The sequence below is a fragment of the Galendromus occidentalis genome, unplaced genomic scaffold (assembly GCF_000255335.2).
Source record: "Galendromus occidentalis unplaced genomic scaffold, Mocc_1.1 scf7180000075404, whole genome shotgun sequence".
In the NCBI taxonomy this organism is placed as follows: domain Eukaryota; kingdom Metazoa; phylum Arthropoda; class Arachnida; order Mesostigmata; family Phytoseiidae; genus Galendromus; species Galendromus occidentalis.
The window spans coordinates 14,405-34,616 of NW_003803394.1; the positions used below are offsets into that span (position 1 = coordinate 14,405).

A 20,212-nucleotide genomic window follows, 5' to 3' on the forward strand; every position below is an offset into this window, starting at 1 on the left:
AAGTCTTTGGGACTTGCGGAAGCCACGAAATTCGCGAATTCACGCGAATCGCAAGACGCTCGGATCTCGTCAACGAAGTCTTCGAAGACAAACGGAACACCCACTTCTATCAACAGAGAATGTTTCCTCCTGGTGAAGGAAGTCACAGGTTCGCTGAGTAGCCGTTTGCAACTGTAATATTCAGCCGGAGACCTTCTCCTTCCCTCCGGGAAACGCGCCAGGAACTTATCCTTGAAACACGCCCACGTAGACCGAGTCCCTATGTCGGCCACGAACCAGATCTTCGAATCCTCATCCAGTGTACAGTATCCCGGCGCTGACAGACACACCACTTTCGCCCAACTGGCCGACACCAACGAGTTGAGAGCGTACCACAAGATGGCTTTGGTCAATTTTTCGTCATCGGTGGCTTCCACGGGGACAACCACTATCACAAGAGTTGCAGAAAATTCAACCTGTCGACACGAACATGGTCGCACGTGACACCTATGAACGTCGAGAGATGTTATGTGAGCACAGCGGTCGTCGACGGAAAAATCTACAACGGTCGCTTCAGGCTAAATACGGCGGAGGTTCTGAACTTGGAAACAAACCAGTGGTCCCTGATCCGACCCATGGAATATTAGAGGAGCGACGCCGCGTGCGCGGTTGTCAATGGCAAAATCTACGCGATAGGCGGCTTCACCGGCACCATGTGCAATCGCACTGTGGAGTGTTGTGATCCGGCGAGTAATTCGTGGACTCTCGTCTCGAGCATGAGTACCGTACATTCTGGCATGTGCGCAGTAGCTCTCGACGGGAAGATATACGCGCTCGGTCGATCGAGCGGCAGCTCGAGGCTCAGTTCGTGTGAAGTCTACGATCCCGCGACCGATAAGTGGTCTCCGATTGCGCCAATGTTGACAGCCAGGAGTAACTCCGCGACGGTCGTATGCGCTTCGAATATCTACGTGTTCGGTGGTTACACAGGACAAGCGACGACCAAGCGAATTCTGCGAATGCTGCAGCCCGGCCACCAACGAGTGGTTTGTTCTGACCGATATGACGCACCCACGGTCGGCGTTGGCAGCGATTTTCATCCCGTGTTTCGACGGAATCAAAGAGCTCTCCTACCCCAATCGGAAACAGATATTTCTGGAAGCACAGCGGTTATCTGTTGTCACGGGGGTGGATTAGAGGAAAACTACCGCAAAGCGAAAGCCTTGAATGACGATAATCAAGATGAGAAATTGGACCAGGAGATTCAAAAATTGGATACGGCGTGACTTCGAAACAAGGCACTCCCATATATTCGAGCTCCTGCAGACGATACGCGTTTATCTTATCGATGAAGCCGCGGTTCGCGATTTGCTCTCGTCTAGTTCGCTCCAGAGCGGTCACGATAGGTGCAAGTTTTACTTGATGAGAGTGCACTCTTCCATGAACACGAGGACGCCATTCCTCCACGACCTCGGAGAGGAGCTGCCAGCGAAGTCCACGATCCCGAGGGAGCCTCATGATCCTCATCCTGGGAGGCTGGCTCCAGGCACCTTCAAATCTGTCCGAAGTCTACGATCCCACCGCTGCCACCAAATGTAGCGTTCAGATAACGAAGGTGGGGTTAGCAACGATAGTTTATTGTGAATTAGCACGGGCTTTTATAGAAGTGTGAGATGGCGCTACGGGCGCCGCTTCAATATGTAACAGGGGTGATCGATTTTTGGACTCTTCCTCAGAAACTTTCCTATATTGTAATATAGATTCATAGGGGCTCATGCCATATTCGGAGCATAGGTGCTTCTTTTTGACAGCTGACAGCTGTTAGATGCTGCTTTTCGACAGCTGACAGCTATCATGTATTGGAGTGCCAGCTCATTTCGAACACATACGTCAACTTTCCGTCGCTACCGAGCTTTAGGAGGGTCACTTCCAAGAATTAGGCGCTCCAGCTTCCTCCGCTAAAACGGCGGGCTGTGCCGCCATCTTAGTCGAGGAGATGGCCTAGACCCAATGGTGGGAGCTGTCGGGCTCCCTTGTTGTAGCTTCTGGTGAATCTCTCGATTTGCCTTTTTCTCGCCAAACTCACTCGTCGGTGATGCACCACGGCGGGTCTCAGAGTTGTCTTGGGTGCCGGCAGCCACGTTCTTGTACGTCGCGAAAGGGACATTTGTCCGGGTCGTCTTCTTCTTCCGGAAAATTTGATCTCGCCGCAAGCAAACTTCGCATCACCGACAAAGAAGGGTTTGGATTTGCAAATGGCATGAAAATGTATCTCTCTCCGGTAATTCTCTCCCATGGTCGAGACTTTGAATAGAAATCTTTAAGCAGGATGTGCTTCCCAAATCTGCTGTCCGCCATGCGCTCTTGGGTCCTCTCTGAGACCCGCCGTGGTGCATAACCGACGAGTGAGTTTGGCGAGAAAAAGGCAAATCGTGAGATTCACCGGAAGCTACAACAAGGGAGCCCGACAGCTCCCACCATTGAAGGTTGGAGACGATGAAGTCTTTTAAAATCGGGGAATACCGCTGTAAGAAGGCGACAGTGAGGAAAGGCTGGCGAATGACCGATACGAGATCGATCGTGACGGACGCATCATACTCAGAAACAGGGAGTTCCTGAAAGAAAACCCAGAAAATCCGCGACAAATGAAAGCACCGGTTACAGTCGGCATTCAAGCAGAAACAACGGAGGAAGCGAGTGGTTCATGGTTAGCAAACGTCCCGCAACGGCTCAAAATTGATCACGTTGGATCAGACCGAGAGTCAGAGACATCCAGTGTAGGAACCCTATACAGTTGTGACGAAAGGAGGGTAAGGAAGAGGAAACCAAAGAAGATCCGGGAAAGGAACGCTCGGAATCGATAACGCACAAAGAAGAGGTTAAACGGGAGACGAAGAAGGAGGAGAAGCGGGCCTGAGCCCAAAGAGAACTGCGACCCAGAGCCACCATCGAAAAACCAAATAGATACGAAGCTGGAAGTCACGTTGTGAAAGAAAATAAATTGAACTCCAGGAGGAAGAAAAGAGAATATAGTTGTGGCAAGATCGTTACAATATATGTAATTAATGGTACTACACCAATAATACAATATCAAAGGACAAAGGGAGATGTTGACAGACATAGATCACCAGCATCTCATCATATTAAACAGTCAGTCGTAGACACGTCTCAAGTCTCAATCCTGCGCGGTCGTTATTTTAACAGGAATGCTCCGGGAATCCTCGGTATGAGAAACCCGAAAATTTTCGGACTTCTATCCACAGAGCATGGAGATCTCGAAAGGGAATACTCCGGGAATCCACGGCATGAGAGACCTGAAATTTTCGGACTTCTATCCACAGAGCCTGGAGATCTCGAAAGGGAATACTCTGGGAATCCTCGGGATGAAAGACCCGAAATTTTCGGACTCCTATCCACAGAGCATGGAGATCTCGAGAGGGAATACTCCGGGAATCCTCGGGATGAGAGACCCGAAAATTTCGGAATTCTATCCACAGAGCATGGAGATCTCGAAAGTGAATACTCCGGGAATCCTCGGGATGAGAGACCCGAAAACTTTCGGACTTCTATCCACAGAGCCTGGAGATCTCGAAAGGGAATACTCCGGGAATCCTCAGTTTGAGAGACCCGAAAATCTTCGGATGTTCTATCCACAGAGCAGCGGCATCTCGGAAGGGAATATGTACTCCGGGAATACTCGGTGTGAGAGACCCGAAAATCTTCGGACTTCTATCCACAGTTCATAGAGATCTCGAAAGGGAATACTCCGGGAATCCTCAGTTTGAGAGACCCGAAAATCTTCGGATTTTCTATCCACAGAGCAGCGACATCTCGAAAGGGAATTGATGGGCTAAAGTAGCTACCCAGAAAAATTCTAATGACCATGAGTTGACTCACGGTGTCCAGACCGGACGCTGGAACAATGACTTCAGTATTCTGTAACTTAGTGTAAGTTCGGTGACCGTCATAATTGTAGTGGACGGGTTACTGACTTGCCCCTTTCCTTCCAGCACTATATAAGGCATAATAAAGCTCAGTACTAGTGGGGGAGCCTTTGGTATTTCACACCAAGCAGTGTTCGTCTTTAATAGCCGTTGTCCCACTTGTATCAAGCACAGCATCGATTCGAGCTCACCGCAGCCAGAGCTAGTAGGCTAGATAGCCGTGAAAACCTATCAGGAATACGCCGGGAGTACTCGGTATGAGAGACCCGAAAATCTTCGGACTTCTATCCACAGAACATGGGGATATCGAAGAGGAATACTCCGGGAATCCTCCGTTTGAGAGACCCGAAAATCTTCGGATTTTCTATCCACAGAGCAGCGACACCTCGAAAGGGAATACTCCGGCAATCCTCAGTTGAGAGACCCGAAATACTTCGGATTTCTATCACAGAGCAGCGACATCTCGGAAGGGAATATGAACTCCGGGAATACTCGGTATGAGAGACCCGAAAATCTGCGGACTTCAACCCACAGAGCACGGAGATCTGGAAAGGGAATATGTACTCCGGGAATACTCGGTATGAGAGACCCGAAAATCTAGCCCCCCTTCCCCGGGAAAAATTCCTGCATACGCCCCTGCCCTCGTTCACCAGTAACGACTCAAGGAAGACCCGCCCGAGGGAGTGTGTCGCCGGACTCTCGACGTCACCCATGCCGTGAATCGGTGACGACTCTGAAACAACTCCAGAGCCTAGCTCACTCGCCTTGCTCGCGCGAATGAGCACGGACGGGCATCCGGTATCCATCAATCCGGTCACCTTGAACTTGCCGTCAATGATGCATTCCTTTTCATATTTGGAAATAGTGGACTCCTCCTCGGCCGAGGACGTGAAGTTTCCGCGACGGCGGCGGTCAGGGTCGCGCTCTGCAGGGCAATCCCGATGGAAGTGGCCCGATCGGCCGCAACCCCCACAATTCGGCTGCAGTCCGACCGAGCGATCTCTCGGGGCATCCGCGAGGCCCGTGGCCCTTTCTCCATCCCGGAACGTCCCTATGATGCTCGGGAGCTGCAGACGGCCTGCGAAACTACGCATCGCGCCCGACGCGATCTTACCGTCCCGGCGCGCCGGACGCTTCTTCCGGAGCCCTCTGCCGCTAACGCTCTCGACTACTCTGAAAGGGAGCTTGGGCGCTTGCCACCAAGAAAGGAAGGATGGCCCCACGGATGGCGCAGAGACCACTGGCGCAGCGGGTGAGCCGGGCATACTGCACGGTCTCGGCGGTTGCTGCCCTTGTGCTCGCGAGGATGGTTCCGTGGGACCTACTGCCCGACGGAAGGACCAGGTGCTGGGCGGATCACGGGAAGGAGCGGGAGACCGCGAGCCAGAGCACGCTCAGGGCGTGGCAGGAGGAATTGGATGCGGGCATGGTTGGGAATTCAATTGGGAAATGGACGAAGGAGCTGATCAGGGATATCAGAGGGTGGGTGGACAGCAAATATGAAGAGCTAAACTACGAGGTGAAGCAGGTCCTGAAGGGGCACGGGCAATTCCAGACTTTCACGGCGAGTTTCGGACGGTCCGAGAGCGACATGTGCGTCCTCTGCGACTCGGGGGAGTCCGACAGGTTTGACCACACTATGCTGCGCTGTGCCGCCCTCCGTGATATCGGGGGAGACGGGGCTACGACCGGTCAGGGCTGAGGAAAAAGGTTCGATTAGAATCGAGGGGCGCGCAGGAGTAGGAAAGGGTCTCGAGGTTTCTGGATAGGGTTATGGCGGAGAAAACAGCAGAGAAGGAGGCGAGAAGGGCGGGTATACGTCGGAGGGCTGCGGCGGAGGAGGGGGTACGGCCGCGCGGTCGGGCCTCTGAGGGTGTCGTGGGACCGACGCCGACGGACTCTCATGGACCATAAGGCTGGGGCTGGCAGGCCATTTGTAACAGCGGCAGACGTTCACCATCATCCACGGCACACGACAACGATACACGATCACTCAGAGACAACAGCATTTACCCACTCACATCGCTTGCGAACAAGGGAGGCACTAGCGTAGGGGGAGAAACCGTAGGCGGCTGGCAACCGTCGTAACATGAACAGCAACATTCTAATACGTTCATCATCCAACACGGTATACAACAACGACACACGATCATCTCATACAACGCGACATCACAACGCTCATACATTTCTGGCAGAAGAGGTCGAAGTAGGGGGTGAGAGCAGCTACCGTTCTCAAAAGTTCTGAGTAATGCTAACCCAGTTCCGTGCATGAGAGCGGCGCCTCTGTCCGAAAGCGGGGGTCGGGGACTCACCAGGTTTTTAGTGGGTTTGCGACTCCCACAGTACCGTGAGGCGCTGTGGCACGGTCTGCAACAGGCATTTTCAATCCTGGCCCCACAAGGAGAAAGGTCAGGAATCCTCGGAATGAGAGACCTGAAAATTATCGGACTTCTATCCACAGAGCATTGAGCTCTTATTCACGAGGGTGCAGTTAGAAGATCCTCGAGGCTGAAATCCCGGTTTCTCATCGTCCTGATCCCTAATTTACTACATTTTTTCACGCCCTTCCCTCCCTTGAGCCCTTGAACAAAGAGAACATTGGCCGTCTCAATCTAATTTTTGTTCAGGTAATCATGAGTTTATTGAAAATACTCGTATTCGTCCTTGATACTCGTATCCTTCCAGGATACTTCCCTGACGCTTCCTATTATACGAAGTCGATGTGTTTCTTACGTACAATGATACTAACCTGGTCGGAAGGAGGATCGTGTCTCAATCAGTGAGGAGCAGAGACTGTTCGAGAGCGGCGCTGTCACCGAACGAAACGTGGAGCACGGAAATCTCTACCATATCAACTTGTCGCGGCCAATCTTTTCGAGTCGGCACGGAGTCACGTGACTCGTGATCACAGAGAGATACTGATGAACTTCTCCGCCTTCAAGTTTCTGTATACTTTCAGAAAAACGAATTCTGAGGATAAGCTCGGAATTGGCTGTGACCAATTCGCCACCAAGTCACTGAGTTGGAACCGCGGGTCAATCTGTATCTGTCTCATCCTCCGCAGTGTCCATCCCGGGTCTCCATTGATGGGGCTGAGACGAAAAACTGAGACTAACCCGGAGAGCGACTGAGACATCCAGAAGGGTATGTCCAGATTCCAGACTTTCTCTCGTTCATCGCTGATTCATCTTCATCCATACACATCATTGGAATACGGTTTGCACTCACCCAGTTTCAGGAGTTTCCAACCCCAAGCGGCGATGTAGTTTGTACACGTAGCTCAGAGGGCTATATCTCGTCTGAAGGCTCTTATGTATATGAAGTATGTGAAGTCTGAAGTTATCGCATTATATTTACATTGATAAATCTTCAATCGGATTCTCCACGCCATTCAGTCAAGCAGACAGATGAACCAGCAGACAGTGTTAGGGGAAAATACAGAGCAACTCCCCCCTTACGACTTGATGGATGCCGGCGTTGAAGCTGAACTGACTGATACAGCACCCAGGGCCTTAAGCGGATGGGAAGGGAGGGGGATGGATGTGACGTAGAAGAAGTGCATTCTTATTGTTATTGTTATTGGTGGCCGCGGAAGCTTGGACAGTTCTAGGCGCGATCGGACGTTTCGGCAAGGCTGCAATCGGAATAAGAGGTTTTCTGTGTCCCTGCTTCGGAAGTTGGACCTGGCTGGCGGTCGGCAAAGGGTTTGTAGGAGAAGCCGGAGTCATCGAGAGCTTCCGATTCAAGGGTTGCACCGTTTCGCTACTCGGCAATATGATTGGAGCTGTCGTCGACGAGGTGGAGCTGGCGCTGGCCAAGGACGCTTGAGAAGCGGGGGTTTGGGGTCTCGTCTAGGCGTCGACATCCTTGCGATTAGGAATCGGGGGGTATGGGACTGAGGAGTCTCTTCATAGGATCATAAAGTGACGACGAGCTGAGGGAGTGGGATGAGTTTTGCGGGGACGCTGTCTATGACTCTATGGGCGTGATGGTGAATGGTGACCTCCAAGGTCGCTCGCGGACTATTCGGTGCGGGTATTTCCGTCGTGGACGGTTTCAACTGAGAACGAAAGTTCTCGGCATCAACGACACTTCGAATGTACGATCCAACGATCGATATTGGTATACCATATAATATATAATATATAATATAATAATAATATATAATATATATATAATGATTAATGATATACGATGATATATAATGGATATTATGGATACATATTATGATCTCCAGTATACATATATCACCTTTTTTTATCGCCGCGTTGGCAAGCAGGACGGCGTCCGCCCACTGCTCCACGTTCGAAGCAGTGGTGGGTATAGAATCCGCGAATGCCTCACCGAGGAACGGATTTTTGTATTCCTCGGACATCCCTCTGAGTGCGGTGAAACGTCTTTTATGCACTGCATCAAAGTGGTCTGAGCCTTGTTTCAAGGCTTTTCCAGTTCCTGGGATGATGCCTTTTTTTGACGTAGAACTACGTCATTGCGCTCGTTAGAGGGGCCATCGGTGAACATCTCGCGTTACGGAAGTGACTGTTTTTTGTCAAACAGGAATCGGCGTTAAAAGACCCGGAAACACTGTCTCAAGGTTGGAGACCGACGAACTAAGCTCGGCATCCATGTACGTGACTCTCTGCGCACCCCCGTTTCACACAAAAGCTCCCCCACTGAGAGCACCGGAAGCGCGCGAAGAGGAGTAGAAATTCAAAATTGATCATATGGCGCTTGGCGTTCACGGTCTACAGCATTGGCTCCGTGGTAGGCCGGGTCAATGATCGACGGGTCTTCGAGTGTGTTTGAGTGGTGGCATAAGGTCGAGCCCTTCTGTTGTGGAATTATGCAGTTTTCCGAAACCTCAATCTCTGTTTTTGCGGTCCAAACCAAAGAAGTTCCACATCTCCCCCCACGATGTGGAGCGCTCAGTACTTGCCTGTAGACGAAATTCGTCGTGGATTCCAAACTTGAATGCTGCACAGCAAGAGCATTGCTCTCAACCGTGTCACAGGATCTATGAAAGCGGAAAGATATAGGCTCCAAGGCGGATCTATTTGACCCGAAGCCGCGCTCGTCGTGTTGCGCGCTGCGTTCGCCGCCGCGGCTGTTCTCTGACAGCCGCACCGATTGGAATCAGGAATCAGTGCGCCACAGCGGCGGCCGCTCACTCCGAAGCCGCGCTGACAGGAATGAATGGTGGAGGAACCAAAGTAGATTCCCAATATAATGAAGTCCAATATAATGAAAGTGCGGATTCTGGTAATCGACTTGGTTTTCGGTGAAATCGAAATTCCTGATGTCGTTCATTCCCGAAACAGGAAGTTCGACTTTCAGTGGAAAGTAGTGGACACAATAGCCGGCGGGGGCGGCCGATGGCGGCTCCTGTTCATTTTGCAGGAATCCAAGGAGCTCTTCGTCAATCCCATCATTGATCAATTCAATCGACCTATCAAACCCATCAATCTCAGAGTTGGAGAAATGAGACTCCGTGGGCTTGATTTCTTGGACGCGCGGGGATGATGTTCATTCCTCAATAAATTATAGTTTACTCGAACACATCGTGGATACGGCTCTCCTATTTTTTTAATTTGGATCCGATCTGTCGAACAAACGATTCAGATTGCGAGGCGGGATCATGACCCATGTCATCGGCTATGGCTTCTCAATAAGGCGGATTGCTCCGGCGAGACAAGCCGACAAACGCCGTTAAAATGGATGCGTCCGCAGCTCTCTCTCGGAGCATATCGTGTATGAGTTCGACACCTGCACAAAGAACTCATATCTCTCATAGAATTACAGATAGCTCCGGCGGCGCGACGACCCGTTCTTCGAGAGAATATCTCAAGAAGACATCGGGAGGTGGAATGAAGGTTGCTTGTGAATAATTGCCGGCGGCGCTGCTGAAGTTCGCATCTTCGAAATTTTCACGTCACTGATATTCATTATAGGTGTTGTGGGATAGATTATGAGTCGAGATTATCGGAAAGCCGTATAGGTCTGATCAAGCAATGCGTCCGGGAGAAGAGAGCACACACAGTGAAGTCGTAGGGAAATTGAGCGCCAGCCTCTGGATTGTTGAATGATCAGAGCCGACACTTCTCGATCGTGAAACAGTGCGTGCGTTGACAAACCAATATTCACCATCATAAACTAAATAAAAGTTGATAAACAGCCTCGCTCGAAAGGCGAGCCAAAATTGTCCCTTTGGGTGTTCCACTCATTCTCAACGAACGCATTCTCCGTAGTTCTACGCGAACTTCGGTTTGGCCCTTGGCCGAACCGGAATCATTTTTTTTTGGAGACTCTCAAGTCCTTCGAGCGAAATACGCACACGGGAACATGATTGCCGTCGTCATCGACTCTTACGTTCTTCAAAGTGCTCAAGCCCAGACCTGTGCGCCGCGGTTGAAGGTGACGGCGGCGGCGGTGGACCGAAATATTGACAGCGGCGAAGCACGCCGCGGCGTTTTGCGACGGTACGGCCCGCCGCGGCGGGGCAGATCAGTCGGCGGCGAAGCGGCTCCGTAGCGCGTTGCTGAATTCGAGAAGACATCATGCAAGCATGTTTCCCCCACACCTTATCCGCTCCGCGAGCTGACCGATAGCATATCTCTCGATGATCTCCTGTTCCAGCCAACTAAAGCGGGAACTGTGGTGGAAATTGATGAAATGCACAAGCAAAGAGTTATGTTCGAAAAACCCAAGCAGCTCATCATTCTTGGGGCTACATCACTCGGCTCAGATGAAGGCTTTATTATCAAGGGTGAAGAGAACTTCCGAGGCGGTCACGGAATCCATCGCACACCTTTCTTCGCGCAGTAAATTGCCAGCGGTCGAAAAACGTCTCTCCGGCTCAGCTGAGGTCGCTGGTATTGATAGGATGACCCGTGCTAATTTGGCTAGAGCAGGAAACGAGGGTTTGTTTTCGAGCCACCACTTCAGGACCTCATCTTGATCGGTTCTCGTGGATGATCATTACGAACGTGCACGTAAATTCGAGATGCGACATTAAAGAGTATCCTCAGCGCTCTCAAATGCAATCAATGCGATTTTCAATTTTCTCGGGGGAATGCAAGAGCTGCGAATTTGTCAAAGGTGTTCATGTAAAATTGCGTTTAGGAGGATCATGTGGAGTTATTGGCTCGGGACGAGTTTCCGCAGGCGGAACGAACGACGAGGCGCCGCGAGAGATCGCCGGCGGCGGCGCGCCATGGTGAACATGCGGCTGGCGGCCCGCCGAGAGTCTCGGCGGCGCAGCCCGCCGACGATTCTCCAACGCGGCGCTCAAGCCCGAGGGCTTACTCGATATGTAAGCCGCAAGCGCGTAGCCTTTGTTGATCGTCCAGGCACATTTCGACAGAGCTTCGAAGGCTCCCCGGATTTCTTCCATCTGGGATTCGTCCGGAAACGCGGCCTCCAAGCGGCACGTTGCATTCCGGAAACTATTTACGATGTTTGGCCGGATATAATCATCTGTCTCGTCCCCATCTTCGGTCCATGACGCAGACTTTACTATAAATTTCGGGAACTTTCCTCCCAAAACAGTATCCACTAGACACGGAAATTTTCGGAAAGGTGAGCAGTCAGCCAAGGGCCTGAGCCTTTCGAGGAACTTCTTTGCTTCAGCTGAAACTTCCTTCGTATAGCACGCCGGCACTGAGGACATGCATATATTTATCCTTGCTGCAAGTTCCCCAAAGCTTGGCTCCGGCCCGTGGACTTGAACTTGGACTTCTTCTTCTGCTGGCTTCGCCGTCCCGCGGACTTGGACGTCTTCTCTGCTTGGCTCTGACGAGACGCTGTGACGACGACGTTTTTCGGTGCTCGGCGGACTCAGCCGTAAAGACTTCTTGCTCGCCTGTCCCTCCGGAGCCCCACGAGGAGAAGGTTCCTTGATTTTAGGTGGCTCATTCTCAACGTCGTCGTTTGCGGATCTCTTGCGATCATGTTTTTTTCTTTCGACTCGTTGACGCTCTAGTTCTTTCTCATCCATGACAGGGAAGGCTTCCAGGGGGGCTGTTTCGCAGAAAAACCCAAAACGTTCTTCGTGCCTCGTGGTCTTTCCTTGCCTCGTAGTTTATCAAAACTCCACTCTTGGAAAAGTTTTCGACCAGAGACGAGAACCTCGCTTTCGCCAAGGTCATCGACATACCCTTGAGGGGATTCCGTCTATTTCCCGCTTGCAGTCTTACAAAATCTTCAAGGGCCGACTGTAAGCCCTCCATCGTCCAATTTTCTTCTGTGTTCGCGCAAACGTAGCCCATGACGAGATTAATCATGGCTACGTCCATCGACTGGAGCCACCCGGAAGCGTAGTCCATTCTGATAAGGAAAAGCACCGCAAAAGATGAACGACCAGCATTAGAGCCACATGATTCGGGAAGCTCCCTCACTCTTCAGCAATCATTGCTTCGATTTCCATCAACATTAGTTCTGGATCTGGATTAGCTACCAGACGGCCCTGAGAATCTTCACCACATTTTCCGAACCCCCCGAGGGAAACATTCTCTCGCATCCCAAGCGACCATTCACTATCTCGACGATCGAGAATCCGCTCTGTGCGCGATGCGGACTCGTCCAGCATCAAAGTGAATCTCCCGACTTCTCAGTAACCGACGGGAACGTCCGTCACACTCCGGAATTCGCCGTTGCATTGGTTCTGTAAATTCTCGATAGCAAAGCGAGTGAGGCGACGTGGCCAAATCCAAGATAGCACCCATTCCCCCAATGATGTCGCTCCAACAGAGACGCTTGTGGATCCTCGCCTAAAACTCGAAATCATCTCGATTTCTCTAGCAGAACAGAGCCTCCACTAATCGCTGCACCAATTTCCAGCCATAGTTGTAGGAAAAAACGCGCAGGTAGTGTCGACGCCACTACCGTAATATTGCGCGAAAACGTCTATTGCGCATACAACCTCGAAATCTTGCTTCTCTCTGAAGCTGCAGTGAAGTGACATCGAGTACATACCTTCAGCCATCCCTTGAATTGCGTGTACCTTGATTTTATGTAAGAAGGGGACACGTAACACGTAACACGTCGATCGGGCTGAAACTTTGGTCATGGAATCCCCGCTCCGAGAGAAGTTCAACCCCAAAAGGTTATCCGCGTATGGCCACCTTGAAGGTGTTTAAATGATTATCGAGAATTCGCCCTCAAGCATTGACTATATGAGAGAACTGGGAAAGACCATGGACTTCTCCTAGGGATGAACTTCTCTCGGGGCGGGATTTCGTGACCAAAAATTGAGCCCGATCGGCGTCGTGCATGTTTAGCACTCCCCTTTTAGTAATCAATGTCATTCCATTGACGTCGGAGCTCGTCGATTTTAGTATGACCTCGAATCCCGCGAATGCCTTCGATACATGTAGTTGGTGTTCAGTTGAATTTATATAGCCATGTCCGGTCCTCTCGGTTGAGAGTCCTTCTGATCTTGGTGATGCAGCGAGCAATCGCTGGAAGCATGCCTCTTGTCCTCATGTGCGATGTGAGATGTATGTATTTCCTTCGTGGGATTCAGTTTTTCCGCGAACTGCTCCTCTCTCCTGTCCACCGGGGGCTTCGGTGAAGTGTTATTCCGAAGGTCTCGGCAGAACGCGAAGGATCGGGTATCGGGGTCGAAGCAACTCAATGAAAAGCTCCTCGCCCATAGCATCGTCGTTCGCGATCGCAGAATGTTTGTGAACCGCTCTTATGCGGAGGCTGAGCTCACGTTGTCCGTACATTCGGAAGGAACGATTAAGATTGTTCCTTGAGGGAGCTTCCTTCACTGTAGAGTCATGCGACTCGGCAGGAATTCGAGATCGAAATAATCTCGAATACCGTGCGTCGCGACTTTGACCTGATCTCCATCAATCCCAGGGAATTGTCTCCTTGATCGACTGGTACAGCCCAATATGGTGTTTTCCGCCGGTCGAGCCCATCCGGATCTTCGCTACTCATCCCAAATATATCGTACAAACCCAATATTTTCAGAGGAAATCCTGTATTTATACAATATCCGTGAGTACCCCTGGTGCATCCGGAATCGCTCCCGGACACCTTCAAAACCGCCAGACATAACCACGAAAATTGTATGGCAGATACCTCCGTAAATTCCCTCCCTATCGCTGCATTCAACAATTGGATCCGTTCTGGTTCTGAACGACACGAGTTATCGGGTCGCGCAATGCCTCAAATGTCGCTGCATGGAGGACATTCTACCCCCTGAGTGAAATTCAAGACGATTTCACGTTAAAACTCACATTTATATTCGCTTGAAGAAACGAATGCACGTGCACCGTGCACGTGATTTCGAAACACGGACGACGTTGCAAGTTGCAAGTGGCGCGATCTGAAATCCAAAGTGGCCTCTGGTAAGTCACATCTGACGGCGACGGCGCGCGCGCATTCGAGATTCGAGACGCGAACGAGGGGAATTCTCAGTATCTGAACCTAGGACCAATCATATGCCATTCATTAAGAACTTCGAGATTGACGGGTCTTGTGCGCCGTAGCGGACCGTCACAATCCGTGACGGCCCGCAGCGGTGCAGAATGCCGATTACACACACCCGTGAACCCATGACTTGTCGTCCGAAGATGCCATGCAAGAATGCGTTCGGCGGCGTGTCGGTCTTGAAGTCCTCACCAGCAACAACCTCAAATATTCGTCACATGTCACCGAGGTCGCTGATAAGGCATCGCAACGAAGTAACTTCATGCAGCGATCTTTTGTACTTTAGGACGCGGAACTCTACATGAAGCTTTTCGTGGTGTACGTCATACCTATTCTTTTGTATCCGTCCTTAGTATGGAACCCGGGATACGAGGAGGAAAAGAAACCGCTACTCAGGGTCGTCGGCAAGTTCCGCCGCCGAGTAGGATTCAAATGAGGAATTGATCCCAATCACGTTCCAGAAATAGATATACCTAGAATCGCGACCATAGTGAACCCGAAAAAGCAAGAAGCTAGGTAGTGTCATTACCGTATATTCACGTGAAAACGTTAAACGACGTTTTTTCTGGCAAGCGGTCAGCTTGCTTTGGAGTCAAATCATGGCATATAGACCTGTCTCTCTATCGGCCCACTGTTTGATGGAATTGGGATTATAGTTTTCATGGAAACTTGGTTAGAGCCCACTGATTGCCCGACGGGGCTGCAATATTCAATCATTCTTCGAGAGATGGTTTCCGTGGCTCGGAGGCATCGATACTTCTTCTGGATTCCGTCTGCATGACCACCAAACCTGCGGCAGCAATCGAGTTTCGGAAGTTTCTCCACGAATCTGGAATCGAAAGCCACACTGATCTAACCATTTTAGTCCTTGGGCTGCCGAAGCAGGGAGTCCTTTGGGACTCTCACTGCTGCTTCCTCGACGAATCCGCTATGATACGACGATTGGTGAATCTTGTTGGTCTTCAGTTCGTCATATAGCGCGTAGTCGTCATCATTGAGGGAACGCGGTTAACTTCGAGCAGAGTTCCGCGTTCCCATGTAGCAGTGTAGTGAGGCTATCGCATGATTTCGTCATCATGATGGAATCCAGATCTCACTGTACCGGATTCGATCGCAACCGCGGCATTTCCGACAACGGCGACTTTCGGAGCCGAAGTCGAACTCGACGCTTGATGAGTCGTCCCATGAAGAGATCCTCCCGATGACAGCCTGAATCTGTTGACACGCGCACTTGCTGAGCTTGAAGGTGCTTCGTCGTGCCGCTTCTGTCGCCAGGAGCTTCTTTAAAGGGTCTCATCTATCGTCGATAAGCTCGATTCGCTTCAAGTCATAAGAACTACTCGGTTTTCCGGGAAACCTCCGTTGTTCACCCCAGCAAATCATAATCATGATCAAAGCCCGACTCGATCTCGATTTAGGCAGTTTCCTTCGAATAATCAGAAGCCCTTAGGTTCTCGCTCTTATTGTCTCCTTTGTCGGGCTCTAACTCGCCGACCTCGCCTTATAGAGTCCCCTTCGAATGACTGACGGACTATGCCATAATTCGCGCTTATTTTTACGCTTTCGTGCCGAATCCAGAGGCAGGTGGAAATCAGCTGCAGGAATCGAATGATAGATCCGCCTCGCGAACGATCGCACCTTGAGACTTTGCCGTGAATTTACAACCCAGTGATGCGATTCAGACAATCCGGAACTCCGCAATTCCTGCATTATAATTATAAGGCTCCAAAAGCGGACAAGATTTCGATGCTCGAAGGACGAAGTACATTGGTCAGCAGAGCCTGCGACAAAGACGTTTCCACGTCAAAATGCCAAATTGTGCATCGTATAAGGAACTTTCCGTATAAGGAACCCTGACCATAGGGAACTTTCCACCTAAGACCCCCACCCATAGGGAACTTCCCGTGTGGAGATCCCCATCCATAGGGAACTTTCCTTATAAGGAAGGCGGCGTTTCTTGAAATTCTCCGAATCGCCGATGTACCAATCTTTGACAAAAAAAACGGTACGATTCAATCAATTCCTCGATGTGATATGCCCAAACACCAGGTCAAACGGGAACGTTGTTTATATATTCATCGCTCTCCGGAAGAATTTTCATGACATCATTACCTATTCCCATTCCGAACCAGCAGAGCCCCGCGAAATGCAACGAACGCACTGTTCTTGCAGTGATCGTTGTATATTATGCATACTACCTACCTTCTGAAGCCACTCCTTCGAATAAGGAAAGCGTATCAATCAAGTCTTTTCGCGCCCTGCATCCGGGGCGCGTTGAGCTCCGTCTCAGCAACCCCGGCGAGTTTTTTTCGAGCCGCCCTCTCAGAGTTTGAATTTATTTCAATGATAACACAGCACACCTCATTCCACGCATAGTTCATTTGAGAAAAAGCATCGTGACGCGAGGCGAGTTCTGCTCCAGAAAGATTTGATCTCGCCACCAGGAGACTCCTCATCACAGACAAGGAAGAGTTTGGATTAGGAGAAGGCATGAAAATGCATCTTTCTCCGATGATTCTCTCCCATGGTCGGGACTTGGGATAGAAATCTTTCAGCAGGATTTGCTTTCCAAATGACGTGTGCCCCATACGCTCCTGATTGTACGAGCGAGCATTTCTGGCCCCGCCGGAGCGCTTGTTGGCGAAAGCGTGCTGAGGGCTACGCAAATCGCTGCCGGCAGGGGCACGAGGCCGGCTTCTCAAAGTAGAGGAAAGCTGGGGGTCTGTAAGGTCTTCGCAGCGCCGTCTGGTTTGCGGGGCCCCATAGTCATGATCGATGGACACGGGTCGCCGAACGGCTGTCTTGACGCTCGTCTTCTTGAGGCACATGATGACGTAGTCCTCCAACTCCCGCTCTCGCGAAGGGAGGCAGCCCCCCGGAGATACCGATTGAAGTCTTCTGTCAAACGACGAGGCAAGCTCCCGCTCTTCCAAGTAGGGAGGCCTCGTCTTATGTGTTTTGGACGGAGCAGCAATTCCAGCTCTAGGGCTCTGCGAAAGGACCATGCAGTCGGTCCAATCTTGCTACCACTCTCTGGAAATAGGGTAAAGGAATGTGTAGATGTAGTCGCCTCACGGAAAACACGTACGATGTCGGCCGTGTGCCGCTCGGGAGTGGCGTTCATTAGACAACGGCTCTGCCACCTTACCGGCAGAGGGCGCGTCCGTCGGTGGACCGCGCCGAGACTAAACTCCAATACCTAATACACTACAGTGGACTCGATATTCAGAATCATTGTCTCGAGTTGAATGTCCCGAATGTGTTTCTGAAGTATTCTGTTTTAAGCGAGTTCTAACCTCAAGCACAGCGTCGCTTCCCGCGAGCATGTAGTCGTTCGTGGACATGGTTTCCGATGCTTCTTGAACGTAAGTCAAGGCTGGAACAGCTTCACGGAGCAACTGTATCTCAGCAACGCTCGAGGAAGAGGTTTTCAAGTTCGGGTGGCTTGGGACGTATTCTTTGAGGGGTCTTTCGGGTCTGAGGAATTGCTGCACCGTGGCCAACGTGCTATTCCAACTGTGATGGGAAAAAATCAATCAGGGCTATTTTTTGAGAGACCCTTCATGCCTGAATCCAATTCCGTTGCGAAATGGCATGCCTGAATATTCTTAATGATCGATAGTTCTGCTCTCTGGAATTCATCCGCACCTATCACTAGACCATCTCTCGGAGTGCCCTCGCTGTTTCGATGTCTCCACCTCAGCATATATGCTTCAATGCTTACTGCCTTCGGCCAGGACGATAACGGTTTCAATCCGATTGTCTCTCTCGAAGTTCGTTCCGACGAAGCACTGAGCTCTACGTTCGTGTATGACCTCTGTCTCTGCCGAGACGTCGTTCAGACCTCGCGGATTTTCTCCCGATCGCAACCATTCTGGTCCGAAAAGCCAGAAGTTTCTGAGCTCCTTCGTATCTAGAAGTGACGCCCGACTCAGTAGGTCTGCCGGATTCTCGGCCGATCTGATGTAATTCCATTGCTCGGCTTTCGTTCCCTGCTGGATCTCAATGATTCTATTCTCCACGAAGGTTTTCCATCTATCGGGACGATCTCGGATCCAAGCTAGCACGCATGCGTTATCACCGATCATATTGCCGGGAGAGGACGAAATGGTCGATTTGTACATTCGATGGATTCATGGAAACTTATGCTGCCACGCAGGAAGCATTCCAGGCATGTTGCAGAGGTGTAGGCAGAGATTTTCCATCATCCGAGCGCGTAGAGCAGCCAGAAAGGCAATAACGAGTTGCAAAGTATGCGTGAAATACAGGGCTCAACCGGCGGGGGAATGCGTTCCACCATTACCTAAATTTCGGATCGAAACCGCGCCTGCTTTCACAGTAGTTGCGGTTGATGCAGCGGGACCATTCCCAGTCAAGTCGAAAGAGGGAATATTCCCAGCGCACATAATGCTCTTTTGCGACCCAATCTCTCGGGCAGTCAGGCTAGAATTAATGCAAAATCTATCGACCCACGAATTTCTCCTCGCAATGAGAAGATTTTACAACAGAAATCCAACGGTCATGAGATTCTTTTCCGACAACGCGGCGTCATTCCGAAGAGCGGCAAAAGAGATCAAGTGGCTGTTCGATCTTGCGAGATCAGAGGAAACTCAAGAATTACTGTCGAAGAACAGAATAACATGGGAATTTAACACCGAGAGAGCGCCCTGGCGTGGAGGCTTCTACGAAAGGCTTTTCCGAACGATCAAACAACCGCTGAGAAAAATATTGGGGAGTACCATCATTCAGAGAACTAGAAGTCCTCACGGACATACAAAAAATGGTAAGTGATAGACCACTGACTCATATAAGCAACGATCTGAATGAGGTGCTGCCCCTCAGACCATCGGATCTGCTATATGGAGTCCAGGTGGGACCAGCATTACCAGAGACGATGGGAATCATCAATAGCGCGGAGCATGCTACGGCAGAAGCATTGATGACCAGATGGAAACATCAGCAAAACATTAGGAATGATTTCTGGAAACGATTCCGAAAGGAATGCATCCAGCATTTGCGAACAGCGCACATGAGCAAACCGGTCAGAGAACGTCCCATTAAAATCGGAGACGTAGTCCTCTTAGATGATCCGGCAGCTTCGCGAAGCTATTGGCCAATGGGGAGAGTAACGGAGTTTTCTGGCCGGGAGGGGCCGGATGGGAAGCGAAGGACCTGCATGGTCAAATTACCATCCGGAAAGTCTCTGCGGAGGCCCATTCAACTATTATACCCACTCGATATAGCCCACTATTAATCCGCCGAGAAGGGAAATCAGCAGGGGTTCGAGACAAGAAATACCACCGATTGCAATGTAAAAAAAAGTGGACCGCAGTCCTTTTATTTTAAATTTCAAAATTATCGAAAGGAAAAAATATCATGACGCTCAGTCAAGGAAGACGGGTGCCTGGTCTAGGCGCACCAGGCACCGGCGCCCATCGGGGGACCGAAGACAGAGCCAACAACCATCTGGGGTGTCTGGGGCCGAGGACAGGGCCTGACCGGGCTGCAGGGCCGGAGCTGCAGGAAACATGGCGGCGGCCCAGACGTAACCTTCTGTGACCAAATCGGAGGGGGCCGAAGGGCCGGTCCCGCACACCGACTGCGGAGCCAGGCCGACTTCAGCGGGTGGGGCTTCTGTGGGACCCTGGGAGACTTCAGCGATGGCGGATGAGAGGATTTCAGCTTCGTTGGCGATGTCGGCTTCGGGTTCCTGGGTGTCGGTGGCGGCTGAAGATTGTTCGGAGTGGTCCTCGGGGATGACCGCGGTGGGTTCCGTGCGGCTGCGGGGGACTTCGGGAGCACAGGAGGGCGATCCGTTGTCCGGGTTGGGAACTTGATCTGAGTTCCAACTC

General features: G+C 51.0%; 2 protein-coding genes across 2 annotated transcripts; both read left to right on the plus strand.

Moving 5' to 3' along the window:
- Positions 1 to 261: 261 nt before the first annotated feature.
- LOC108865174 (kelch-like protein 10) lies at positions 262 to 1,176 on the plus strand. Its single transcript, XM_029113207.1, is given in 3 exon segments — positions 262 to 391; positions 394 to 986; positions 988 to 1,176. Coding segments are annotated over 3 exon segments (912 nt in total).
- Positions 1,177 to 5,136: 3,960 nt separating this feature from the next.
- LOC114828585 (uncharacterized) lies at positions 5,137 to 19,614 on the plus strand. The gene is made up of 2 exons (XM_029113208.1): positions 5,137 to 5,549; positions 19,110 to 19,614. The coding sequence occupies exons 1-2, from the start codon at positions 5,137 to 5,139 to the stop codon at positions 19,612 to 19,614; spliced, it is 918 nt and encodes a 305-aa protein (XP_028969041.1).
- Positions 19,615 to 20,212: the final 598 nt, after the last annotated feature.